This window comes from Drosophila nasuta, chromosome 2R, assembly GCF_023558535.2.
Source record: "Drosophila nasuta strain 15112-1781.00 chromosome 2R, ASM2355853v1, whole genome shotgun sequence".
NCBI lineage: Eukaryota > Metazoa > Arthropoda > Insecta > Diptera > Drosophilidae > Drosophila > Drosophila nasuta.
In genome coordinates, this window is record NC_083456.1 from 12,444,068 (window position 1) to 12,472,011 (window position 27,944).

Below are 27,944 nucleotides of genomic sequence, written 5' to 3' on the forward strand. Positions count from 1 at the left end.
TGAAATGTTTAAACTTTTGCACTTTTTTTTTTTGTATTTCATCAGCGCCAATTTCAAAAAGAAATCGGCCTGATCTTTACAATAATTTGCATAAAACGCATATATGTAAATGTGGAGTGTTTTATATATTTATCTCGCTGACACTATTCGATATTCTGTTTACTTTCGGGCAGCTGGCAACAACGGCAATTTAGCAAAATCCAAATAAGTTCTCTCTTGCGACATATGCTAGAACTCGTCCAAGCAAATTTGGACAAGTAAATCGATAACAGTGACACCGATGAGTAATCGTTTTGCTCCAAAAACAGCAGACTTCTTGACGTTTGTCTTTGCGACTGTTTTTGTACAGCAGCAACAACAAGACTGCAAAGATCAGCAGCAGCAACACCAACAACTACGCTGGCGAAAAAGCACCCGCTAATGTGATGCTGCTGAGCAGCAGCACGTCGTGAAAACGAAGACGAAGCCGAAGCCGAAGATGTCGCTGAGCCGAGAGCCAAAGCCGAAGACTGTCGTTATTACAGGTGCCACCTAACAGTCTGTTTGTGTAAGTGCGTGCAGTTGTGTGTGTATGTGTGTGAGTGTGGTGGCATAATCTTGGCCTTAGTTTTGTATTTCTTTGTCTTTGCCTTTGCTTTACCTTTTCCGAGTCCACAGTGCGCACAGCACAGCACAGCGCTGCAGAAACAACAAAAACAACTACAACTACAACTGCAAAAGCAAAAGCAAGCAGCAAAAGCAACAACAACAACAATGGGACAGAGTCAGTCGGTCAATCAGTCACTTGCTTTTTTTTTGGCGTGTCAGCCCAGCAGCAGCAGCGACGTCGACTGCAACGACAACAGCAACGTTGACGCCGGCATAGGGTATGAATTTTTACTTTTGGCTACGATCATTTGTCTACGGATCGCCGTCGCGTAGAGTTCGTTAGATGGTCGCAGCGCAAAAAAATAAGTATAATACAAGAAAAACATTTAAGCGCAAAGTAAACACACACATCAGAGATTGTACAGTTGTACTGTATATATAGAGCACAGAGGGCCGAAAGGGCCGTGTCCAAGAGCCAAGTTGAGTGTTGAGTGCGAGCGGCAAAAGAAAAGCGAACGAAAAATAGGCGACAAAAAGCCGAGAAAAAAAGTAAAAAGTACTTACACCGCTGCAATTAAATTTTGTTGTTGTTGTCGTGTGTAAATCTGTGAAGAAAGTTCGGAGTGGCAATTACGAAACGTTTGTTTCCTCCGCCAGTGTTGTGTGTGTATGAAGTGAAAACGAAATCGAAACCGACTCCGAGTCCGAATCCAAACAGATCCTAAATTCAACGAGACAAACAGAAATGGGTCATCTTACCGCAGCGGAGCGTGTGTGCAACACGACACCGATGCCCAGCACAGGCGACTCCAGTCCGTCACATGTGGCACGTCGCGCCAAGCTTAGCGCCAACAGCAGCGGCAGCGAGTCGCAGGGTCGCCGCAGCGAGGACTCGTCACCTGAGTCCATGCCGCGTCCCAAGCAACAACAGACGCTGCTTGCCTCGCATGCGGCCAGTAAGCCGATAATGGCGCCGCCAGCACCAAGGAATATTCCAAATCATCTGATCGAATATATACCCAAGGATAAGATCGATATGGAAAAGTATACGCGCAACTTTAAGGGCGACAATATCCTCGGCTGGCAGTTTAAGGCGCCGCTCAAGTGGGATAAAGTAATTCAGATATCGCTTCTGCACTTCGTTGCCTTGTTCTTTTTGATCACGTATCCGCTGGCTAGACTGAGGGCCATTACAGTTATCTGGTGTAAGTATGAATCAAAAAATCAAAACCTAAAAAAAAATAAAGTTGCCTTTGCTTACATAAAATCATTTCGAATTGAGAAAGGTGTCGAAAAGAGTCGCCCATGTGTTGTCCCTCCCTTTCTTTCTTTCATGCCGACAATGTTACATCAATACCAGCCACAACAACAGCAACATCCACACAGCATCCACAACAATTCGGAAATCGCTGATGAGTTGGTGCGTGTGTGTGGTTGTATGTTACATTGTGACTGACTCTTTTATCTACCTTCGCATCTCCCATTTGTGTTAGCCCTCTCACTCGCACTCACACACTCTACACCTACGGTCATTATTTGCAATTTAACGCGGTCGCATGCAAAGCGTAGTAGAAAGAGAGGGAGAGAGAGAAGAAAACGTTTTACAGACAACAACGCATCGAGCGCTGTTTTATTTTCTGGCATTTCGAGTATTTCATAATTTTGCTTACATTTCACAGTTACATTGCGTTGCCGATCGACCTTATTATTGAATTTAATTAATTGCTACTTAACATGATTTTACTCCCATTCGACTGAGTTCGTGCTGCTCTGCATTTGCCGTCGGCATCGATAATAGCATCGACGAATCGTCATCGTCATCGGCATCGACATCGGCATCAGTATGAGACGTCGACGTCGCTGTTGTTGGCGTTAACTTTTGCCTTCGCCATGTTGAAATTTCATATGGCTTCGGATTTTTAGGGTTTTGTTGTATTTGTTGTTTTTGGTTTTGTGGGTTTTCAATTTGTTGGTTATTGTACTCGTATTTTCATTAAAATTTGGTGGCTTTGCAATTTCAGCATAAAAATTTGACTGACACAGGTGAACTATGAAAACGAAGCGAACAAAAGCAAAAGACTAAAATTTCGGTTGACACATATTTAATTGGGGGCTCCACAATCGAAATATTATATTCGTATCGTACGCCAAGGCTGCTGTAAAACCCATGAATCGACTGTAGCTAGAAAATTCTGAACCCACTCAAGGTTCCCTCGTAGCCAATACAAATACACAATGCTCGCTCTACACAAAATAAACAGAAAAATCGTCTTCCACTTGAGCTCACCAAGTCGCGGTTGCTACCAGCTTCTTCTTCTTCTTCTTCATCATCGTGTCTCCCCTCGCTCCCTACACAACTCTTTGCCGTGGTCGCGGCTCAATACGCACGATTTATGACTATTCCACACACATGCGAAAAACCAAAATCAACAGACTACAGCGACCACATCGATGAGGTTTGACATTGAGATTTCTGGGGGCATCTTCAGATTTCGTTTTCATCATTGGAATTTCCAGGACGTTGTCAGTGTCCACATTGTAAATTAAAGTTCCCCATAAAGTTGGAAGAAAAAAATGCTCAAGTATTGTAATTTTTTCTGTATTTTTTTTTAATTTATTACTTCGAATATAGCAAGTGCTGGTTCCCTTCCATTGATGGGCTCCTCTTCTAGACGTTGTAAGTCCCTTTTTAGGGCGGCGTTGAGCTCGTAAATATTTTGGCAAATTGCAGTCTGACGTGCAGCGTTTACTCAATGACCATACTTGACGATGGTCTTTAATTTTTACTGTATACCCTATAAATGAACATTACAAAATGCAATCATTTATGGTTTTAGTGTCTGATAAGTCTTCGCTGCTTGGTTAATGAACTTTAGACCTTGATGCAGGGTATTTCCGAGTCGTTTAAGCTCTACTTAGCAGCATATATGGTATATATATATATTTGTGGTCGTGTTTAACACGATGTGGCAAGTGTAATGATATTAATTAAGTTTTGGGGCGTTGATGTTATACAAGATGGTTCGCATCACTAGCCACGTTTTAATAATAGCGCACGTCGCTAATGAAGCTACCTAGAAAACTCAAAATCGGGGAGATATCTTATATATTATGTTAGTTGTAGTTCCTCAAAGATTTAGCAATCGCTGCGTGGTATTAAAGATGCTAATGAAAACTGCAGAAAAGTGTTGTGGGCACAGTTCAGAAATCATACCGGTCGGCAGAGTTTGACCATTGTGAAGGTGTGATATGGGATATGTGATATGTGATATGGCATCTCATTAACCACGGCAAAAACCTTGATTGGAGCTGTTAACCCCCATCCATCGATCGTATGCTAGTCCCACATTTGGAATACTAATTCAACATATTCGATAGGTTGATGACGCTGAACTCGTAGAGTTTGGCAAATGCAATCGATTTACATCTTGACTCTGCAATTGAATAATGCATTGCGGAAGTTCTTGCGCCATTCTTGAAGCTCATTTTAAAACATTTGATGTACTAATTAACCCCTGGGTTGGGTTTAGCCATAAAGCTATTTGCATAATTTACAGTCTATTCCTTTTTTCTTGTAATTAAATATACTATATCGTTATTTTAATTGGATATTGGATGATGGTACGCGTATGATAGACGATCAAATTCACAGATAGGTTTTTTCTTTTTTTTGGGTATGGCAATCAATTTGAAGCAATATTAGTTTTATGACCATTTCTGGCTATTTGTCTGGAAACTGGTTTGCTTTTTTTTGTCGCAACAACCAACGTTTTTTGAAGGTTAATCTTTCATTTGGCCGGACTGAGTGTGTGTGTGTGTAACACCTTTGAGACTGCGACGACAACGATGGTTGGGAGAGGGGGAATCGAAGCGGCAGAAATCGTTAATTTCTCATCACTGAAATTGTGAAACGAAATATCAATCTATTCAAATATTTCGTTTGCGTCTTTGCGCCATTGTTGCAAGTTATTGTTTTATTTTATAATCGATGTTGTTTCTGGCTATTGCAATTGTCACCGCTTCAATTTTCAATTTTTGTCATTGTCATTAGACGCTGCTGTTGCGGAAAAGTACTCAGATTCAATCTTCATCTTTAATCTATCTCTCTTAATGAATAATTTGCAAATACACATGTACTAACTTGATGATAATTGAACTTAGCAGTTCGATAGATTTGCGTAATTTACTTATTTATTAATTAAACGAGTTATCGATTGGGAATCCCGAAAGGAATGTGGGTGTTATGTATGCAAATAGAATGACTATTCTATAGCAATTGTACACTTGTACAATTGCAGTCATTATGCTTGATTTACCAGCACGATCTTCCATTGAGACGTGCTTGCAATTAGCTGCAAGTATCTCACAGATACCAATCGCATCTGTTACTCAAATTTCCCATAGCTCCAGCCTTGTGCTCATGACACTGGGTCTTCAACTTAAACTTCAACACTCCCATTTGGCTAACAAATTAGCACTCTAACACAAATGGCTCTATTTCCGCAAAATGTAATTCGGTATTTTTACCTCTATCACACTTTATTTCTCTTTTTTTTTTCTTATTTAATTAGCACGACATTGTTGGGGTTTTTTATTTATTTTTTTTTTGGATTGTGTTTAGTTTTGTCAAACAACGATACAAATATTTGTGTATGCTTAAGTCTATATAATTTTATTTCATCTTGCTTACAGCTCTGTTTATGGGCGGCGTCGCTGGCTTTGGAGTCACAGCCGGAGCACATCGTTTCTGGACACATCGCAGCTATAAGGCAAACACTCTGCTCCGTAGTTTACTGATGATCAGTTACTCAGTGGCTGGACAGGTGAGGCTTAGAAATAAACAGTACTGTGTTGTACTCCGGCCAAAACTCATTTTCAAACCGTTTCCTGTCATTTTCCAACATTTTCCACTTGACAATCATTTATTTAGCAGACTCTATTTCGCAATACAGTTTCGGCTTTTCAGCCAACTCATTTAATTTATGTTTCTCTCTCGGTACTTATGTCTGTCACCTGCGGCGCAAGTTGCGTTATGAATACCCTGCAAGCATTTAACCTGCAAGAAGGGTATATACAATCTAACATAGTTCATAATTCTGTGTAGAACATAAGGAACTGAGATCTCAACTACATTTCTTACACACTTCATCACTGAGTATCTGCAGGTCGTATTCAGCTCGTTTCCCTTATCCGAGTTTACTGTGTCGAGCTGCAAAATAAATTTGTTGTCATGAAATTAACATTAATTGCATCATTAAGTGCGACAACTTAATGCTTTTTTATGCCGCTTTGTTGCTGCTGCTGCTGCTGCTCGACTTGAGCCGCCAAAAAAACACCGTCAACTTAAATGGAGAAAAGGCGCAATGTCAATTACAATAGATGCCAACTTCATGGATGTTTCCGACAGTTACATTTGTCAGATTTAATGACTGCGCTCGTCGCCCATAAATACCGATATTTACTAGCAATTATCTATATATATATTATACTATATATATTCAACTTGTTGCAGAACACGTTGTACGATTGGGTGCGCGATCATCGTGTGCATCATAAGTTCTCCGAAACGGATGCCGATCCTCACAATGCCAATCGTGGCTTCTTCTTCTCGCACGTTGGCTGGCTGATGATGCTGAAGCATCCGGATGTGTTGCGTCGGGGCAGACAGATCGATATGACCGACATTGTGGCCGATCCTGTGGTGCAGTTCCATCAGAAGTACTTCATTCTGCTAAAGGTCATGTTCTGTTTCGTGCTGCCCACCATAATACCCGTCTATTGCTGGGGCGAGGAATGGTCCCAGGCCTTTATGCAGCAGTGTCTGTTCCGCTATGTGTGCAGCTTGAACTTCACCTGGTCGGTGAACAGTGCAGCTCACCTGTGGGGCTCTCGGCCATACGACAAGTAAGGCATTAAAGATACTCTTTTGTTAGATATATAGAAGTAGTAGCTAACATAATACACCATCTCTTTCAGACGCATCATGCCCAGTGAGAACGTCTATGTCTCGATCATCTCCATGGGCGAGGGCTGGCACAACTATCACCATGTCTTCCCCTGGGACTACAAAGCAGCTGAGCTCGGCGACTACAAGGTCAACTTCACCACCATGGTTATCGATGCCTTCTCCCGCTTGGGCTGGGCCTGGGGCATGAAGCAGCCGTCCAATGAGCTGGTGCGTCGCACTTTCGAGAAATACGGCGATGGCACCCACAAGTCGCTGGTTGGCGTTAGCAAAGCTGCCTCTGAGAATACCAACACTCAAATGTGCGGACACATCCATTATGCTGAGGTGCCGGATCCTGAGCTGGAATACGATGCCGAATCGAGCAGCACTGAGAGCGCCAAGCTCGATGAGAACGAGAATGAAAGCGAGCGGCAGAAGAAGAAGAAGCTGGCTATCTAAGCAGGAAGCGGAAAGCACAAAACACTAATGCAACTAAAAAACAAAAGAATACAACATGATTGATGTACATCTAATCCTAACACTTAACTCGTCGTCTTATATTAAATGCGTGGTCTTGTCATACAAGGAGCAGGCCACATCTGGCTGTTCTCTCAATATATATATATATATATGAATGTGTATATAAATATATTTATATGTATGTCTGTATACAGGATATGTGTGTATCTAAGCATCCGCATCTTGTGCGTCTTGGGCGTGGGGCGGGTCATGGTCAATAATTTTATATATCTATATATATAAATATATACTACTATATATATTAATGATTAATATTTTTATTCTAATTGTTATTATTCTTATATTATCTTATTTGCTATCTCACGCTATCCTTCTATCTTTGTCTCTTTCGTTTATCTACTAAACAAAGACCACATACTCACACCCACACTCACACTCACACACACAACAACTACATACACATATAACTTCTATATGCTCTCCCCACATCCATATCGATATCTATACACTCCATATATTCATTTGTGTAGGTTTAGGTTTTCTAGTTTGGTACGTAATAATTTAAGAAAAAAACAAACACATAATCACAATTTACAAATTACAAATTAAACACAAACACACATTGAAATTAAAGCGAATTGTGAATGTAATTAAATAAACTACAAAAAAAGTGTAAAATAAACTATGAACTTTTTACTTATTTCGCGAATATTTGGGGATAGTTAAAATTAAGTAGGAAAGGAAGACGAAAAGTAAAACCATTGCGTTAAATAATAATTGACTAAATATGTATGTATGTGGTACTGAATTCAAGATATACCATGGAATAGAAAATATACCATAGCAAACAAAATATACTATATTGCCAACATTTCTTGGCAGCTGAGAATTCAAAATCAATGTTGAATTTGAGAGTACAAATTCGATAAAATGATGAAGATGTCATTGCGAAACGAAGAATTGAAAGAAACATACAATTGTAAAACTTCCCAAGTAATTTACTCTTAATTTGGATAGTTATGGGAATATAAAGGAATATGCCCTCTGTATAAACAAAAACTGCAGCTACTCATAGTACCTTCAATTACTTAACGCTGAAATTATACAGATCATAACTCGAACAGACAGTTTGCAAGTGGAAAGTCACGTTAGTTGCCGTCAGACAAGAGGAAAGTTTCAGTCTTTATGGAATCGTTTAGAAAAAGTTCCCATGCTGAGAGAGTTGAATTCCACGTCTACGTATACGTAATATTGTGAATGCAGCTCTCGCTGTGCAACTCTGAGAGCAATAAACACCCACTGACCCTTAATATAATTCAAACTAAATGCACGATTATTTAAAACGCGCGACATTTTCTACTCTCTAAAGCTGCCTCTGGCGCAATTGTTTGCTTCGGTTAAACTGAGAAAAATGCTAATGATTGAATGCGTCACATTTTGAGTGCATTGCGTTGCGGAACATCCGCTTTACTGGCTAACAGCGCCAAAACTGATAAACCAGTTAACTGGTTTCGTTAGTTGGCCTATTGGCCTACGTGACCAAGGACACAACAAACTCTTGCTTTTGCCTCAGAACAGAGACACAACAAATTCTTGGCTTTGCTTCAGTACAGTTGTTGCAAGTACTCTATACTCTATTCAGAAGGAACCAGCTAGATAATTGCTCCTTAATCGAAGTTGGGTATCGCCAACAAAACTTGGTGTACGTGCAGTTGGCACGTAGGCCACAGCAAAAAGAACCTTGAAAAGGTTCTGTGCCTGTCTCACGGATGCCAAGTCGAGGGGAATTCCTTACGCACCTATTGTGTAGAGACACCAAGCCGACCAGCCGACGAGTCGACCAGCCTCTTTGATTCTGCCACCGCCTACTTGCCGCACAAGAGGCACGATTCATCAGCCAAGCTCATGGCTCGTTAATTTTTATGCATTTTTTTTTCACAATTTATGCGGAACGTCCCCGTCCAGCCCCTGGGAATAATTACAGATTGTAAAGTTTTCGGTCTCTGAGCGCAAAGAAAAAAAAAGGTCATAAGCAATGGCCAATATCAATATTTGTCTGACGAACTGTTTTGTCTGAAAACAATGTAAAACTGTAGCAAGTCTTCGTCTCATTAACACATAATGTCACCTTATTACCGATCGTGCTTTTCTTTTCACTGCGTTCACTATATCATCATTAGTGACAACCCAGTTAACTTTAATAAAAAGTCCAGTATGCTCGTAAAATGTCAACTCCGTGAACATTTTGACATTTAAATTATTTTATAACAATTTTATTAGGCTCAGGCGCAACGTGTTTCGGCAAATCCCTTTGGACTTCTTTAATTTTAAAGCTTGTATTTGATTAGATTGTTTCCGCAATAATTATAGATCAGCACCATGCCATACATCAAATCCTAAATCAGTCAAAAGCACATAAATTTTGCAACGAATACAGATAGATTTATATACTAATAAAGTAAACAGTCGACGCCGAAGTCACAATGAGTCTTTAAAAATTTTATACAAACTGTAAAACAAAATGAAGAAGAAAGTAGATATACCAGTATACAATGCTTGAAAGAGATAGTAGATTTATTGCAAAAGGCTGTTCTTTTAGTCTTTCCATAAAATCCCAATTCATAATTGGACTTGAAATATAATCGAAACAAGTTCTTGTTGGGAATAAGAAACCATTTAAAATATATAAAAATCTTCTTTTTTTTTTGCGTAGAATATGTAAATGCTAAGGTCGAGCGTAGGAGCTTATTTCTAAATAAGGTTAGTCAAACATTGGAATTTGAACTGTGCTAAAAATCATGACTCTGTACCATGGCTGGCTATAAGTATTTTATTTGTACAAATTCTTACAAATTCTTTAACGGTTAGCTGACAAATTAAAGATATTACATTAGTCAACCTTTCACGTCGAGCATTTTGGGGTGCTCTTGTAGTATTTTGCTTTAAAAATAAAACACGATAAAACTCTTTAAACGAGTTCTTGTTGAGCAAAAATATATACGTAAACCACGTGAGATTTATTGTATCAAAAATGTAAATGATGTTGAAGTCAAGATTGAAACGTAGGAGTTTGTTCTAAATAAGGTTAGTCGGACATTCAAACTTTGAGCTTAACTAAAAATCATACGATTATATCAATGGCAAGTGCTGGATATAAAATCTATACACAAGTCTCTAAAATTTTTTGTTTGTCATTTTGATGAAATATAAGGAAAAAACAAATTCTCCGGATATTATGTATACATCAGTAATACGAATAAGTAATTTTGTTAAAATCTTCCAAATTAAATGGTAAATACATATATTCAAATAACTACAGGTTATTTTTGAGTCGAACATTTTGAACTTTCCTTAACATATCTCTACTATTTTTAGGCCCAACTACTCGTATAAGACGCATTTGCATAATAAACAAAAGTTGACATCATTTGGTGGGCCCAGCATCGAAATTTAGTAAGAGCTATAATCAAATGATTATTCAAAGCCCTTCACCTTTCGGCGTAGGTGGGCTTAAAAGATAGATCGTATCTCAACTGAGATTTATAACTTGTTGCCAAGCTTTTAAGTTAAACAATGTCGCTTTTCTTTCACTTATAATTGACTTTAAGTGAAAAACTGTACAACAATTGTTTACGAAAGTTGACAATTGTTTTGAGCATCAATTCCCAGACATTAAACGAAAAGTTTTCGTCGCACCCTTTGTTAATTTTTAAAAAGTTTTCGCATTAATAACGCTGCAACTTTAAATTGATAATAAACAAAATAAATTCCAGATCGTGATGATTATATTTGACGACAAAATTAAATATCAAAAAATATTAGTTAAATTGGTTTGATTTTTATTGGTTTTATTTATGCAACATCGAATTACATAACCAACTTAACAGGTAAAAATGGATAAAAACCCGATTGTAGAGTATTCAGTGTACCGCATATTGCAGATGATTATTTTCCATGTTTTCATTTCAATTTTCCCCGTTTCGAAGCCCCTTAACTATCTGTTAATAACCTTGTCGAGTGACTGAAAATTATTGACTTGTCCACAGTAATTTGCGTAACATTTGCATCTCCCCCCTACGAAAAGAGACAAGAGACAGAAATTTCAATCAAAACGAAATGCACAAGACCATAACATCGAGATAGGTCCAGTGTCCAAATATTGGACTCCAAAAATCTTCGACTCGACCCCGTTGGCTAATTGGCTGAAGCTGTAGCTGAAGTTGCCGCATGGGGAGCACTGATAATCGTGATCGTGTCATCGATAAACAGAGGCAAAAACAAACGTTGAATGTGCCGAAACAAGCAAATTGAATGCCGAACAAGGAAAAAGTTACCGCATTCACTCTGATTTGAACCTGTATTTAATATCCCAAAATCGGAATAGCTATTAAATTATATGGAGTTTTTTACTCCTACATCTGCAAGCAATTATGAATGTAGATGATGAAAGGGAGTTTGGGATTTTGTAATTTTTTTTTTCTAAATTTAAATCACATTTTATTCGAGTATACATATATTATTATTTGCTATATTTGGGCGCGTGCCTTAAAAAATTCGCAAGACAACAAATTGAATACGCCATCTGCTTAGATTCTCATTGTGTTTGCAGCTTTTGCAACAGCAACAGCAACAGATTGTTGAAACCGGGTTTAAAATTTGTCGCAAGCGACAACAAATGACAAAAACCAAAACCGAAAAAGAAAAGATAAAAGATATTTAGACCAAAAACTGCAGATGACTTGCATGATTTTTGAATAAGTGAGACATCGTAAACAAAAAAAACAGAAATAAAAAACAAACAAATCAACAAGCAGATATTATATGTATGTATGTACAAGAGTACATATATATACAGACATGCGGACATGCATGTGTTTGCATAAATTTGTATGTGGACACACACACTTACACGCATTCCCAAATTGCTGGTAACGGTACAGCACGGACAGGTTTTGACAATACAGTAAAAACTCAACTGATGTCAAGTGATGAACAGCTTTTGTACGGCAGAGAAACGGGTCCTGGCCTAAATAGACTTTGTTAAAACGATTTGAATGATTTGATTCATTTCATCATACACGAGTAATTTTTTTAAAACTTTAGAAGCTATACTTTAGCAATAATATGGAACCAAAAAGTCAATGTAACAATGACAAATTTGAGGGCAGCCTTTAAGGAAAAGGCAAATAAATAAAATATAATATAATTTAAGAATCCAAAATCTTAATTTGATAAAAATTAAGTTAAAGTTAAATTTAATTATGTTGTTAAACTTGAAATTTAAATTTGGTAACTTAAGCCCTAAAATTAAACTGAAGCTGTAAGCTCGGCTGGTGTAACATTTATAGATGCATTACTGTACTGCTACGCCGAAGTTGAAACCAAAGCGTGCAGAGGTAGCTTCTCATGCTGTCCTTTTCTCGCCTGCACGTGGTTGCTGTTTGGGCTGACATCTTCTGCCCGCTCGCTCAAAGGTCTTTCTAGCTGGGCGCACTTTGTGGCATTTTGCAAATCATTTTCCATAGTTACGAGAGTTGCGCAAACGCCGTGATTCGAGTTGCGAGCTAGCATAAAAGTAACTGGTGATGGGGGCGAGTCTTGCTCAGATTAAATCGCGTGCGCCACTTGCAACAACAACAGTAATTTGATGTCATATGCGAATGACTGTTGGCGAATTTCACGCTAAAAAGCGTATAAGTACACGTATACGTATGCGTATACTTATGCTCACACTTATACGTTGGCGTATCTGTGTATGTGAATAAGTGTACACACATATGCAATTTGGATGCTTTGCCCTTGCGCAAGTGACTGCGGCACCTTTCAAATGCTGTTGTCGTGCGACATTTCGCCGTTTCCGCTGCTCACACTCACTCACACATTGAAACATTTCTGTATTTAAGTAACGGGCATAATCACAGATCTCTGGCTGCTGGAAAAAAAACAACTGCAATTTGCGATTGAGACACTTATGACACATCATTTGGGCGGTTGTTTTTCACTATCTATTAACTATGCTGTAAGCTATGTTTAAATATTTCTTATGCCAAAGATAGGGGATTGCTTGACAAACTCATCCAGTTTGTTTTGGAACAACTCTGAGGTAACCACAGTGCCGGGCGTCCACAGTGGATCACGAACCACGTACTCCACCCAGACTTTGGCGTAGAGCTGCTGTAGCAGCTCTTTCACATTGATGGCAGCCGTATCGGTATTAAGCACAAATCTGAAAGAGTTGACAATTGATAATTGATTATGTGAAATATTAAATCCAGTCATAATGTTTCTCACTTTAATCCTGAGGGCGTTTCCAGATAATGCAGAGCGTAGCGATTGGTTTTGTAGTAGAGAAACCCTTCACGTGGATCGTGTGGAGATATCTTGCTGACAAACGATTTAATGGAAAAGAGCATGCCATACGTTAGTTTGGCTTCCTAAGGAATATACAGAATTGTGTAAATTACTATTTTATTTACGTTTGGAATTCTAAATATGCAGAGTTACAAACCTCCTCGCGTGTAATGCCTGATTTCTTTGTACGATTCCATTCGGCGTAATGCATTAGCGTGCCCATCTTGTCAAATATATAAAGATTATATATTGTCATTTTGTTAAAAACGTTGCAAATACAAAAAACCAAAAATTCACAACAATTCAGTGAAAAATAACAAACACTGGAACAGAGTGACCATTCTCGGATATGGTTATCGATAAATGGATGTTGCATTTAATAGAGGTGTTTGGATTTTATTTATATACAAAAGTAAACACCTTGACATTAAACATATTTTATATACTCATTTATTTCAAAATGATTTTTCTTTTTATATATTTAAATTGTAATTAGTATATGGTCGCCCTTAGAACCTAGATATTCTTTACGACCGATACATTTTTGAATTGGTCACATTAACTTTTATTGATAATCCTTTACTAAATTTAATATTTTACAAAGTTGGTTAAAGAATGTTGATTAATATCGTTCTCATTTAAATATTTAGATATGAAAAAACACTTATATTAATTAAAAATGTATATTGGCTGCAACAAACATCGGTTTGCATGCAACACTAATCGTTTATTGCAAAAATTGCAAAATATCGATACAACGTGGTTCACCCATCTCTATGCTTGTGTTAGGCTTTTGTGCAATTTCAAACACATTTTTGAGATAGCTTGCCGTTTCTTTTAATGCGAAAAATAGTGAGTTTCATAAATTGTGGATATATTACACGAAGGTTAAGAAGTGTCCATTGAAAAATGGATATGAGCAATCGCAAGTCTTCAGATGAGTTCAACCCAAATCATAGTAATGAGGCCGGTAATGACAAAATGGCGTCTCCGTCTTCAACATCAAAAAGGCAGCAAAAACGGGTTGAGCATGAGCTAAAGATTATGGAAGTCGAGGGCGCAATAGATGAACCAATTGAGCTTAACGATGACGACATCGATGTGGACAATGGGCCCAAAGTCGGTGAACTAGAGACAATGCTTGATGCTGCTGCCACTAATAACAATAACGTAGAGATGCCAGCAGATGCGCTGCAGGAGTCAATCCTGTCGAACACCAAGCCCGAAGCTATCAGCGATGTGGAGAGCATTAACTCTTATAGTGGACCAATGAGCCTGCTGCGGCGTATTGATTGCAATAATGACGACAACGATAATGGTGAGGAGACGGATGTAGATACCTATGGTGATGGGGATGGCGATGGCACTAGCAGCAGTATATCGTACAGTGGCAACGATGCCGAGCGCTGGCAATCGTGGATGAGGCGTTGGCCATGGCTTCTGCACGAGGAGTCGGATGGCGATCTAGCCTTTTGCCTCTACTGCAATGTTGGCATCAATGTGAACCGACATCAGTCGTATGTGCAACAGCACAACTTGTCGCTGTATCATCAGGAGCGCGAGAACAACTACGTAGCATTTAAAAACAGCGAGAAGCAAAAAGCAGCCAATGCGTAAGCCAGAGTAATATATTCCATATTAAATATTAACTTTCACATCTTACATATGTTGCTTCACAGGGACAATGAAATTAAATACGAGATTGGCAGCAATGAGTACATCGTGTCCATGAAGAAAAGGCGTGATGACGAAGTGGAAACGTTGAACAATTTTAATTGGGAACGCTGGCTTAAGTGGCATTCGTGGCTGGAACGTTTTCAGTCGAGTGGAACAATTGGTTTATGTAAATGTTGTAATATACGCATGAATGTGGAATTTTTTTACTTACGCAAACGACACGAAGTCAGCAAGGGACATCGCGAAGCCTGGAGACAGCACGAAAGCAACTCGACGCGTAAACGCAAACGAAGCCCGAGCCCCGTTGACAAATCCACGGAAAACGAATGGGAACGGAATAGTAATAGCGCCAAAAAGCCGTCTGAGGAGACAGTTGTTGTAAGTTTGGTGGATTCTGGCTTGGAAACTCCCGATCCCAGTGACTGGTGCGAGCTGTTGCCAGACACAACACCGCAGCAATGTCGCTGCACGCTCTGTGATTGTCGCATGGCCATAAGCAGCTTTATGCGACATCTGAAGACTAAGGTCCACATCAGCAATCTGACGAACCAAAAGCGCAACTCACAGTATGGAACTTGAATACGCTATATTGATACTATGTCTCTATTAAATCAATTATTTATTCTTTGTAGTTTGAGCTTGGATCGCGGCGTTTGGGCAAAATACGCAGACAAACATCCGTGGCTCGTTGCCGATCCCAACGATCCCACCTTGGCTTTTTGTCATGTCTGTTGTCGACGCTTCATGTACGGCCACTCGGAAATCAAACGGAAGAACCACGAGAATTCAGAGAAACATCAGGCAGCAATAGCAGCAGCAGCAGCGGTCGCTCCAGTTGCTGGAGTTGGGGAGCTGCCGACTGGGGATACCGTGGAGCAAAGCGCACCTGAACATTCTTCGGCACCTAGCGAAACCGAGAGCATGGCCAGTGATGAAGACTATGTGGTGGCAGATGGTCGACTCTCGACAGTGAAATCGAGTCCTGTTAAGTAAGCATAACGAATATTTTGTTTGTTTGAAAATTGTCTGATTCAGTTTCATTTTGCAGAAACAAGGAGTCGGGTAACGCGCCTCGTAAGCCAAAGCATGTGGTGCGTCATTATTCCTGGCTGCGTTACTCTAAAGATCGCAAAGTCCAACTGTGCAAATACTGTCGCGTGCGTTTCCAAAACGAGTCGAGCAAATTGCGACACGATCAGAGTGCTCATCACAAGAAACTGATGCAGAAATTTAAGGAACGACAAGCGACACGTCGCAAAGAACAGGAAACGCAGCGCAATCAAAAGGATAACGACGAAGAAGAAAGTAACAGTGATTCTGCTGCGTTCGCTGTGGTGGAGAAAGTCGCTGCCGAAGCAAAATCTACAACGCAAGTTGCAACAAAGCCGACAAGTAAAAAAGCAGCATTAAATCGTGTTCCTGTTTCGATGCAAGGCAAAGTCATGGTATGGAAGGATCGCTTTCCCTGGCTCTCTTATAAACGCGCCGAGCAGCGTTCCAATTATGGCTGGTGCAAGTTGTGCGAAATCTCTGTGTTCATTCCTAGCTTCAAGTTTGCCTCGAAGCATCAACGCAGTACACGACATGTACGCTTGCGTATCGAGCGCAAACGGCGAGCGGAACAAGCCGCAGTAAGCGGCACATCGTTGGCCACCGCAACTGCAGCAGCATTGGCCACGGGTGAGTCAAAGCATAAGGCAGCCATGGCCGAGTTGCAGGCCAAATACAATTGGTTGGAAGCGGATGCCACCGATGAGAATCACTGTCATTGCAAAATCTGTGACGCGCGCTTGCCTATCAAAGTATTCTATCTACGTCAACATGATGGCTCGCGGAAGCACATGGAGCATATGGAACGGCTTAAGACCAGCAGCCAAGTTGCTGCGGCAACGACTGAAACTGTTGAGCCGCCGCAGGAAGCCGTCATGGAAGTGGATCAGGACAGCGATGGGGCGTTGAGCGTTAAGTAAATTATAGCGAAACCGTAACTCTTTTTGCTACGCATTCAATAAAGTCCGTTTTCTCTTAGGTCGGAAGGCAGCACCGTGGAGCAGCTGGGATCGAAGCGATCACGACGTTCAGCTGAGATGCGACGTGTTTTGCGTGCCTTGCGTGACTCGGTCGGAAAGCGCAACGACGAGCGTAATCAAATTGATATGGCCTTCGATATCGTGCAACGTTTGCGTACACTAGAACGTGAGGCAGAGGCGCTGCCTTCGTCGCCAGTGCGACAGCAGCGTGTTGCACAGACAACGGTAGCACCACCGACTCGAGATACTATTGATTTGTTCCTTGATAGCATATCACAGACTATGAAGAGCTTGCCCCCAGATCTCGTTGCCGAGGGCAAGATGAATATCATGCAGGTCGTATGTAATTTGGAATTGCGCTGCATGCAGCGCGCAAAGTCACCAGCATCAACAGCAGAAGCATCGATGGCAGTAGCATCGGCGGCAGTACCATCGACGGCAGTAGGATCGACAGCAGTAGCGATAACAACAACCACACAACCGGACGTTGTGGTAATGGAAACGACTCAGACAGCAACAAGCGAAAACTTAAATGATGAGCCAGTAGCGTATAATGATGCAGTTGAAACCATTCCCGACTCGGGCGATTCGGAGACATCTTCTGTAATACTGGACGAGCAGTTCTATGAGACCCCGGCACACTTGCAGCTGCAACGAAAAAATAGTACTGACGCAACATCTCATTTACCTGAGCTAACAGTGACCACAGTGGTGGCCCCACGCAACAGAAAGAGTCTCGATCAAAGTCCACCAAATTCAAACACTCCCAGCTCATCAACATCAGCTACAGCAGCAGCAACATCAACTGCTTCCAACGGTCGGCCGAAGGAAGTGCCGGTTAATATTCGTCGAATATTGCCATCCACTGTGCAGGTTGCATCCAAGCTAGAGCAGCTTGACAAAGTTCGCGTGGTGCCCATGGACAAGCTGAAAAATCCAGTGTCAAATCAAAATCAGAACAGTGCTCGCAACAGTGCAAACCCAGCGAGTAGTAAGCCACAGAAGCAACAGGTGAATCGTACTCCTACTGTCGCCACCCCGCCATGCAGTTCGAGTTCCAAAATCTATTCGGAGATGACCAATGGTATGAACAGCACAACTGTATTTCGTAAGATTCATTTAAGCAATGGGGTCGGCACGAAGATCGTAGCTTACCAAAGGCCTCAACAAACCGCACAAGAGCAGCAACAATCACCGCCCGAGAAGCAGTTACAGCATCAACAGCAGTTTAACAAACAACTTCAGCAACAAGCTAACTCGGCACGTTTCACTATCACCACAATGGGCAATACAAGTTTGCTGCAGACCACTGGCCAAAGCCATATCCAGAATCAGAGCAACGTTCAGCTTCAAGCGAAGGCTCAACTACGTGCGCTTACTGCCCATCGGCCGCCGTTGCGTCATACACCTATTCAAAAGCCATCACAATCGTAAGATCAATAGCAGTATTGCCTTTACATCTGAAAATTATAAATTACATATGTATATCTATTAATTGTTAAGTTAATGTTACTGCGCTTTCGAATGTTAAGATTTATACGATAAATGTTTGATGAAATCATTGCATCTTTTTTTTTTCTTTTGGTTAAGATTTATGTTTCCCCAATATATAAATTTATGCATAATAACTGAACTTATTAAATACATATTTTTGCACTTTCAAGAATGGATAAATTTATTCTTTTCTCATCAGTTTAAATAAAAAAGCGTTTCATTAGGATTATGCACACATTTTCACAATATTCTCTTAATCAATAAACGCCCTATAATTGTAGCTTATTCAGTCGATACGGATACGTGTACTAAATTTAGTCACCATTATTGCTGGCAATGCTTCATTGCGGTCGCTGTTGCGGCTCAGCCGCTGGCAGACCATTCTGCAGCACCATAGTTTCTGGTCTTTCATCGCTTGTGATCGTTGACAATTCTATTTCACGCCGATTGCCAAGCAAGCGACGTGTTGAGTTGTGCATGAATGCATTCTCAGGCACCTCATAGCCACTAGGAGCAGCAGCAACCGCAGCTGGCGATTGAATGGCAACAAGTTTTGATGTGATGTTTGGTGTGCTGGCTGCTCTTATGCTTTTCCTGGCATTATTCAATTGCTTCCGTTCATTGGCCTCGTCTGCCTTGTCGATGGGAGCGGAACGAGCGTGTAATGGAAATATGAATTTGACATCTAGAAAGCTGCAGAGCTCCTCGATCCCATCAAGGGTTCGACTTAATTCATCGTTGCTCTGCTTGCCCATATGCTGACGAACTGTAGTCAGATAGTTAGCCAGCTTGCTACGCGCTATTTTAATGACAGTCTGGGCGTTCTTTAGCTCCAGACGCAGTAGCTCAGGACTCTACAAAAATCATACGAAAGGTAAACACAAATATAGTTCAATTTGTAGCTTCTGCTTACGTCTTCTAAATAGCCATCCATTGCCGCACCATGTGTATCGGAGAGCTTGGCCAATGCCGAGGAATTGGCTGCATTTTGCGCTTGCAAGAATGCGATGTGGCGATCAATTTGTATGCCACTGCCAATAGTTGAGGTTTCTGAATTGGTGCGCTGTCGTAATTTGAAAGTTTGTGACTCAGATGCGGGTGGCGTTGAATTGCTGTTGCTTGTGAAGGAGACACAATTAAAGGCATTCGTGGGGTATTCGAATTGTTTGGGATTCTGCATATGTAATGCATGGCGCAGTACCAAATTGACGTCCACATAGCTTGGGTAACGCATGAGATAAGTCAACGATGTTGTGTAATCGCTCAAGAGCACTGCAAGTATAAATGGCGATAATTAATCGATGTGCTACGCCGCAATAAAGCGGGTTTAACTCACGCTTATCTCGAATGTGCACCAGCATGGCCACCAAGATATAGTTGGGCAGATCAAAGCGATCGCTGTCCGCAAAGATGGCATCCCACAGCAGCAACAGATCCAAAAGCATAAACTCACGGCCAAACAAAAGGCGCAGCCAACGACTAAAAAGTGAAATAGCAATGATGATAGCTGAGATATTAATTACGCTTCCAGAACTCACATGCCAAATATGTGCAATGGAATTTCCATTTTAAGCAGATAATGATGCAGATGCTGATCCTGCTTGGCAAGAATTTTATCACGTATGAAATTCAATTGACTGATAACCTCAACCTCCGATTGGGGCTCATTGTCTCCGTTGCCTGAAGACTGTAAATTCAGTAATTATTATAGGAAGAATTCATTTAAAGAGTGAGGGCATTTTACCTCATTTAAGGTTTGCGTTTCAATATAGCCGCTTGATGTGGACACCAGATTTGAGACGCGATAATAGGACTCCACGGAAGCCATGAGTCGCGAGAAAATGGAGCTACAATCGGGTCATGTTACTATTAGTATTTAAAATCTCAATAGCAGTTAACTCACTAGGTGTCCGCTTCCAGATACGCCGTATCCAGCACATTCAGTAGCGTCTCGTTTATATCGTCAGTCTTGGCAATTTCGCTGAAGTGCAGCAGCGACTGGTGATCGCTGTAAAGCACAAAGATTATGGGTGCCAAAATCTCGTGCATGCCCTGACGATAGCACATATAAGGATGCTCCCGAGCATAATAGAATAAAATGTTTGTCATGGCATTCTGGATAAGCTCCTTGCGAAAAAACTCGACACCTGGAAAGGTGCGCACGACATCTTGTCGTATGACCGCAAACAATTCCTGATCGCTAAAATACTGATTCCATGCGCTTTGCGTGGACTGCGACAATGGATCATCGTCGTCGTTTGCAGCCAGCTCGTGAGGATTGCGAACATAATCCAGACGAAACTTGTCATATCTGCATAAAGAATTGGTTGTATTATTATGAGAGAAGTACATAAATAACATTAGAGTAGTTTACCTGCTTCTTTGTTGGCCACGCTGAATATGCCAGCTGCGATGATCAACGTTTAAAACACGCAGCAAAAGCGCCCAATGGATGCTGCGAAATTTCGACATTTTCAGCTGGCCATTGAATGCAGCAAGTCGCAATTTTTCTGGATTCTCGTCCAAATCAGCCAACAACTGGCTCCACTCTTGCTTATATCGCTCAACAGATGTCATTATGTCGCCACCAATTACAACAGGTTCAATTGTTCGTCCTGTTTCCTCGCGTACGTCGGTTTTGATCGCTGTAGCTGCATGAGCCTTTGACGTCGGCATGTATAAATTGATGGCTTCTATGCCGCGCACTGTCATTGCTTTGTTGCTGCTCGTACACTAAATATAATTGCAATCATATTTCGCGCTCTCTGTTGCGTATAAAAACCAAACGAGTATATGTACGACTTATATATGCGTATATATAGAAAGAATGAGTGGTTTACAAAACAATGATTAAATTTGTCAACATTTCTGAGATAAGATGAAAGTGTGACCGACTTGTGTTAGCGTCAGCGTACCCCCAAATGAAATTTGGTAATATACTATTTTATTACCAGAAATATACTGCATTTACGAAAATTACACTTGCGACATGGCGCAACTTTTTGAATAGCTTAAGCATTAAGCTTCCTTTTCATACCCCAAAATTAATATGAAATTAAGAAGACACTCATTTTTTTCACTATTATCAGGCGTGTTATAACTTATATTTGCTAGTTATATATATAAATGCACAATGTGCATGTAGCAAATATTAATTAGGTTCCTTAACTAAAATATCGCTGTTTCAAAAAGTGAAGCACACCTTTAGGCATTTAATTAATATTTTTAATTTTATGTACTTATTCAGCAAACAGGTATTCGGACCACTTTCAACGGCTTTACAAGTAATACATTAAATATTAAACAATAAACAGCATTTAATTTAAACTTTGATTTAAATAAAAAAAGAAAAAGTAAACGAAATTTAAATGCTATGTGAGGTTGCTTCGCATAGAAAATGGCTACATTTCAGAAAGTTTAAAAAAGAAACATATACAACTAAAATGGATAAAACAATTATTTATTTATTTTAAATCATTTTTATGAATATTGACGTATTTTATGCATACACGTAATATTTTTAACATAATGATAATATATCATAACGATGTCGTTAATCGTTGGGGCTCGAACTTGTTAGCCTTAGGACTCATCAGGAACACATAGGGTATGGCTGATATATAAGTATATAGCTTGTCTTCTCCTTAAGATGAAGTACTTTGTAAAATTAATTTTCAGCCTTTGAATATAAAATGTAAATTCATAATAGACAAGCCCATTTAAAATCATAATTGTCTTTCACATGGCCGTGTTAAGTATTAAATTGAGTCTTTAGAATTTCCCTAACCTTTAGTTATTGACGTCCCGACCTGGAAGGGAAAGCATTTTAAATCGACAGTTTTGCGATACCTTATTATAATTTTTCCGAAATTCTTACATTTTCCAGTTGTAATTAGACACATTATATTATTTTAATGAATTACTCGAACTTCTTATAAATAATAAATGAAATACAAATATATTAAGCGATGTTATTCACGATTTAATCATACAATTTGTAAGAATTTCTTAAGCCTCGTCAGCGAAAGTAAAGTTATGGATAATATCCATTTTAGACTGTGATTTTGACCTCGTCGGGTGTTATTCTAATTTATGAAGTTTCAAATTGAATTGTTAGTAGTAGATTATAATGCTTAGATTATTTCCAGAAATAAATAAGCCAACTTATAATAATCGGTTATAGATTTAATTTATCTTTATTTGGGGAAATATACAACCTACAAATTAAGTTAAATAGCAATAAATATTAATTGAACAATTTATAGTTTCCTATAAGTTAAAGAGGTGAACACACGGCAGGCGTATTAAATTTGAAATTGTAATTAATTTGTTAGTAAAATATTGTATAAGAATGTGGATAAAACATTAAAGTGTGATATGGAGGCCAATGTTAGCTGAGCCATTGATACGCAACAAATTATTGATTATAACTCTTAACCGACGACGCAACCAACAAACCAGGAAATGAAGAAAATAACAATAAACGATGTCGCATCGCCGGCGTCGGCGTCGGCGTCGGCAACATTCGTAGCGCACTAACATGATCAGGTATATTATTAGCATAGCCATTAGATTTGGCAGAAGTTCGACCCTATGCTATGCTAAAAAGTGCAAATAACCCAGTGACTTTTGTTTACGGCACTCTTTTGGCTACCTCTTCTACCATTCGCATAATGCGCTGATCCATGGTTGGCCTAGGCAAGACGGTCAATGTCGTTTTTTGATCTAGTCTTTAAGTAATATTTCTAGCATGCTGTTTATTTGTTGTTTCTTTTTAATATTTTTCTTATTAAACTTGACCCAATGACTGCGGTGCGGCAGCAACGGCAATATACATATTAACATTCGGTGGGTGGCCGCTTCTTAATGGTGCGACCCCACGACGATGAATGAATTTCTCATGGTCAGTTTATGAACAAAAAGTCCTTGATACTTTGCGTCCATTGGCCCATGGAAAACGTCATACACATTTGCAGTCAGTTTTTGAACAGTGAAAAAAAAACTTGGCATTTATTAGCATTTTAATAGCTAGTTCCGACTTGTAGAAAATGTGTGAATCAATCAAAGGGTACAAGTGCATTGTTCGTACTTATAGTATATAAGTAATTGCTTTTTGTCATTGCGATGGACATGTTTCGTAGGCAACCAGCAGCAATCAGCTGTTTCGGCGATGCAAGACACGCTTACAGCGATATAGTTGTGTGTCTGTAGTTCATGGTGTGCATGCATAGCAAGTATACGCCGATTTGGCTTCGATTTCAATTTCGATTTCTCGGTCAAAGTCAATGTCAATTCAAATGCGAATGTCGAAGACACCGCGGCATCAGCAGCAGCAGCAACAGCAGCAGCAGCAGCAGCAACGACGACGCATTAATTATCGAAACACAACCATTCGAAATTGTTTTTCCTTTTCTATTAGTAGAATTGGCTGACTGACAGACTGTCTTTGTTTACGCGCTTCTCGTGCAACGGTCTAACTCGAACGAGTTTTGACCTGGCTTGGCTTGGCTTGGCTTATCAACACCGTTTTGCTATTGCGTTTGCGTTTGCCTTTGGCCTGGGAACTCGTTTTATTTTCTCGTTTTCTTTTTGGGCTGCTTTTCGGCAACATTTTTGTTGCTATTGTGCCCTGTTACAATTTGCTTTGGCTGCTTTGCATTTTATATTTCCTGATATTTAATCAGACAGCAGCCAACCGAATTGATGATTTCGATTTTAATGTTTCTTTATTGTCTGCTGCGACGCGTTGATCCACTCTTCGCCTATCGGACAGCGCTCCTCCGCTGGGGCTCCCCTCAACACCGACCCCGAAGAGAAAAAACGCCGCATGACTCGTCGAGGTGAACTTCGATTTTGCGCGACTTTGGCCCCCATCGGCGAAGACTACTACTATCATATGTATATGTTTTCGATTTACATATTTTAATTATTGTTTATCCACAATGTTATATTGCCGTTTCAACTTTGTCCTTATACAAGTCTATTTCCAATGCTTTACAGTTATATTTTTGTATATCGGCAAATGCGGAAGACAAACAGAGCGGAAGTAATGTCTTCTTCAGGCGCTTAATTACAAAACTTTGGAGAAGCTGTATTTCTTGTTCTCGGCATGTAAATACGCTTTTATCAATGGCACCCATTGACTTTAGGCATATTTATTTATTTAAATTGTCAGAACTTATCGTTTTCTTATGATATTCTGAATCATAATTCAACACATTACGGGTTCAAAATGTTGAAGCAAAAGAGTCAAGAGTTCAAAATTTAAACAACATTTCAGTCAAGGTTTTCAGAATTCTAGCAAAACTTGTTCCAATCAAAAGAATTCCGAAATGCTGGGAGATTAATCAAAAATAGATAAATAAAAAAGAATTCAAGAAAAATAGAAGAGAGTTTCTTCCTACTTAGTTATGTATGGTTACAATAGACCTGTCTGAGTCCGTGCTGTGCTGGCTGCTAAAAACGTTTTTATGAATATTCCAGACATTATCTCGTGTGATCTGATGAACTGCAGATGTTAATTGTCGATGCCCTAACCGGACTGTCGCATATTAATCATTCTGTTTTTGATTCTGAAAACTTATTTTTTTTTATTATTGAACTCGACCCATCCATCCCATCCAATGTTCTGTATGTATGAGTGTGTCCCATGCATATTTTAGCTAACAAGCTATAAAAGAATTTAATAATAGAAACCCCGAAAATAAAAACCAAGTGGTACCGCCGCATGCCTTTTTTTTTGCTTCTCGCTCTCATACTAGGCGCGCAGGCTCAGAGAATATTTAAAACACGAATCAGGTTTGCGGTTTTGTCGTCGTCGTTGGAACGTACTCTTGAATTCTAATAAGTGGAATACGGCTTTTTCGTCTTATCGATGCTGATCATGATCATGTTGTTAATGAAAATAGTGAAGTATCTGGCAACAAGTTCTGGGATACAGCAAGCACCCCAGCAAACAGGCCAAAGACGGAGTGCAGGCGCAAAGAACGCGGAAACCACGCAAAAAGAGTGAAGAAAACACAAAAAAAGAAGATAATGGAAAGCAAAAAAGTTAAATGCCGCGAGTTTATTGGCACGTGATCGATTTTGTTAATTTACTTTTGCGAAGCTACTCCATTTTTTGTTCATAGCATATCAATGATTTTGCATTCAAGACTTTGGCCAGCATTGTTTTATTGAATTCATAAAAAAGAACTCAATGAATTGTCGTCATAAATACGCGAGCCATAAGTATGCAGAACAAATGCTTTAATAACTTTTGTATGAATAATACAATATATACATTTTTGATGAGACAAGAGACTTCTAGCATAACCTTTGCTCTGGGTATTCCCCTCTTGTTTTGTTTCTTGAGAAACACTTCTTCTCTATGTACATACATGGGGTACTTTAAGCTCTAATGGATTTTATTTGTAGCAAGCACCAGCACTTTTGGTGATCGTAAAAGCGAGTGTTAACAGCGGATCGTTTGCTAGATAAATGGCACACACATACTCGTAAATGTTGCCACACTGGCCAACAGAATATTGAGATTTCAATCAATTTGTGTTTTTTGTTATGGGTTCGTTGATACTTGGAGATTAGCAGTGGGATTCCTTGAGCATGTTGCAGCAAGTGCTGTTTGCTGTTTGTTTTCCACTTGCCATTTTCAGTTTGCAGTCATGTTGACAGACGTGTGACATTGCGTTCTTCCTGTGGCTGCGTTTCGCTCATTTCGCATTTACATAATAAGTTGGTTAAAGCAATCTCGGATTGTATCGCATTGTATCATCATTGCACTGAATGCCTTTTCATTTTTGTGTTGTTGATCAGCTTAATTAGGTTTTCACGCACTTTGGACTTGAAAACGCAGCCTTTTAGGCCTTGTCTCATTGATCTATGAATTTGTTGTTGTTACTGTTGTTTTGAGTTTGACTTTTGCAACTCTCGCGAGTCGCATTTCAATTAACTTTACTTTAAAATGGTTCAAGCGTTGCATAACCCGAGCACTCGCTTATAAACTCTAAAGCAAACAAGTGAAATTGGTGTCATCCAAAAGGTTGAGCACATGGTTTCGGTAAATTAAATTTAACTTGTGATCTCTTCGACTTCGGCACAACTAATAATGCATTGTGCGAGATCAGCCGATAGCGAATCATTCATAATTGTTTTTGGGTAATTGACTTTGTTCAAGAACTTGCAAAATGTTCTTGAATTTGCCTTCAACACAATTCTTTGTGCATCTCGAAGTTCTTTTTTTTTTGCTTGCTTTTATCGTTGTTGTTTTTGTTAGCGTATTCGAGTAGTGTTGCAAGTCATTATGTGTTTTGGCAGCAAGACTGCCATTAGCTGTTAACTGCTTGTCGCTGCTGTCGCTGCTGTTGCCTTTCAATTGCTCAGGAAGGCTAAAAGATACTATGTGAGGGGTTACATACTTGACTCTGCACACTACTCGTATACATAATAATTGCTACGTACAGTGGCGCAAGAACTATGCAAATGCAACAACTATCACCGAAAACGACTTGAATATTTTGATGGATATTTTTTTATTAGAATTTCCCTGTTTGAGTCAGAGCTACATTTGACAAATTTATATATAATATATAAAAATATTATTTTTGGCACAAAACTGTCAGTTTAATTGTGTTATTTGCACACTTATGATGCTTTGTGTCAATTTTTTAATTGTGCGGAAAAATTAAAAACAAAAATAATGTTAATGCTCAGTAGGGCAAAAATGGCGCTAAGTATTATTCTTCACATCAATTGCTAATTACTAGACAGAAAGCACTTAAATGTTTAAATATCCTCATCCATTTACTTTATTATAAGTACTTCTTGATTATAAACCATAAAAAATAAGTATACTTATGCACTGTGGTGCGAAATACGAAATAAAATAAAATATTCTGAATATCAACTGTAATTACTTTTTATGCCTTCTGATTATTCATGTTTAAAAATGTTGAGCAACGTGAGTATTTCACGCTCATTCAGTAAATGCAGAAAACAAAACGGGTCGAGTCTCTGTTCCTTGATTAACATTGAATTATCGTGTGTCGTATTCACGTGAGCACGTGCTACAATAATGTTGCTATTATAACGTTGATTACACTATTAAATTCGCACATGCGTGAACTTGTAAATTGTCTCGCCATAAATGCTTATTGTATGTTATGTAGTTGTTCCTCGGACCCAATTTCAAACCGGTTAAGCTTTGTCACTCCCCCTTAGTTCGACTGTTGCGTTTGCTCCACTGTGCATAAGATGCAACTCTGCCACAGTTTGACCTTCAGGCGTGTGAGTGTGTGTGTGTGTGTTGCAAAATGAAAACATACTGCAAGCCCAGAGTGGAGGTTTTTGACACTTGCATAGCGACTGGAGACCCGCTCTCA

General features: G+C 39.6%; 3 protein-coding genes and 1 long non-coding RNA gene across 4 annotated transcripts; 2 read left to right on the plus strand and 2 right to left on the minus strand.

Annotated features, from left to right (window-relative positions):
* Nucleotides 1–881: 881 nt before the first annotated feature.
* Nucleotides 882–18,676, plus strand: LOC132784139 (protein suppressor of variegation 3-7-like). Its single transcript, XM_060789555.1, has 9 exons — nt 882–1,793; nt 5,281–5,411; nt 6,101–6,492; nt 6,565–6,991; nt 14,273–14,979; nt 15,046–15,609; nt 15,676–16,032; nt 16,092–17,009; nt 17,073–18,676. The coding sequence occupies exons 1-9, from the start codon at nt 1,334–1,336 to the stop codon at nt 18,505–18,507; spliced, it is 5,391 nt and encodes a 1,796-aa protein (XP_060645538.1). The 5' UTR covers nt 882–1,333; the 3' UTR covers nt 18,508–18,676.
* On the plus strand, nt 10,112–11,431 carry LOC132786919 (uncharacterized). The gene is made up of 3 exons (XR_009632487.1): nt 10,112–10,306; nt 10,391–10,902; nt 11,062–11,431. It is a non-coding gene; the product is annotated as an uncharacterized LOC132786919 (long non-coding RNA).
* LOC132786918 (trafficking protein particle complex subunit 1) lies at nt 12,794–13,710 on the minus strand. Its single transcript, XM_060793651.1, has 3 exons — nt 13,524–13,710; nt 13,307–13,449; nt 12,794–13,241 (listed from the first exon to the last, which is right to left on the minus strand). The coding sequence occupies exons 1-3, from the start codon at nt 13,620–13,622 to the stop codon at nt 13,046–13,048; spliced, it is 438 nt and encodes a 145-aa protein (XP_060649634.1). The 5' UTR covers nt 13,623–13,710; the 3' UTR covers nt 12,794–13,045.
* Nucleotides 18,677–18,723: 47 nt separating the features above from the next.
* On the minus strand, nt 18,724–21,453 carry LOC132786914 (TBC1 domain family member 5). The gene is made up of 7 exons (XM_060793645.1): nt 20,942–21,453; nt 20,471–20,878; nt 20,312–20,414; nt 20,106–20,254; nt 19,904–20,046; nt 19,481–19,839; nt 18,724–19,421 (listed from the first exon to the last, which is right to left on the minus strand). The coding sequence occupies exons 1-7, from the start codon at nt 21,277–21,279 to the stop codon at nt 18,909–18,911; spliced, it is 2,013 nt and encodes a 670-aa protein (XP_060649628.1). The 5' UTR covers nt 21,280–21,453; the 3' UTR covers nt 18,724–18,908.
* Nucleotides 21,454–27,944: the final 6,491 nt, after the last annotated feature.

Coding starts and splice junctions, on each gene's coding strand:
- LOC132784139 (XM_060789555.1), top strand. CDS start 1,334: ATGGGTCATCTTACCGCAGCGGAGCGTGTGTGCAACACGACACCGATG. Junction 1,794..5,280: donor GGCCATTACAGTTATCTGGT/GTAAGTATGAAT, acceptor TCTTGCTTACAG/CTCTGTTTATGGGCGGCGTC. Junction 6,992..14,272: donor AGAAGAAGAAGCTGGCTATC/TAAGCAGGAAGC, acceptor AGTGTCCATTGA/AAAATGGATATGAGCAATCG.
- LOC132786914 (XM_060793645.1), bottom strand. CDS start 21,279: ATGACAGTGCGCGGCATAGAAGCCATCAATTTATACATGCCGACGTCA. Junction 19,840..19,903: donor GGTGCACATTCGAGATAAGC/GTGAGTTAAACC, acceptor TTATACTTGCAG/TGCTCTTGAGCGATTACACA. Junction 19,422..19,480: donor TGGATGGCTATTTAGAAGAC/GTAAGCAGAAGC, acceptor TGATTTTTGTAG/AGTCCTGAGCTACTGCGTCT.
- LOC132786918 (XM_060793651.1), bottom strand. CDS start 13,622: ATGACAATATATAATCTTTATATATTTGACAAGATGGGCACGCTAATG. Junction 13,450..13,523: donor CAGGCATTACACGCGAGGAG/GTTTGTAACTCT, acceptor TATATTCCTTAG/GAAGCCAAACTAACGTATGG. Junction 13,242..13,306: donor GAAACGCCCTCAGGATTAAA/GTGAGAAACATT, acceptor CAACTCTTTCAG/ATTTGTGCTTAATACCGATA.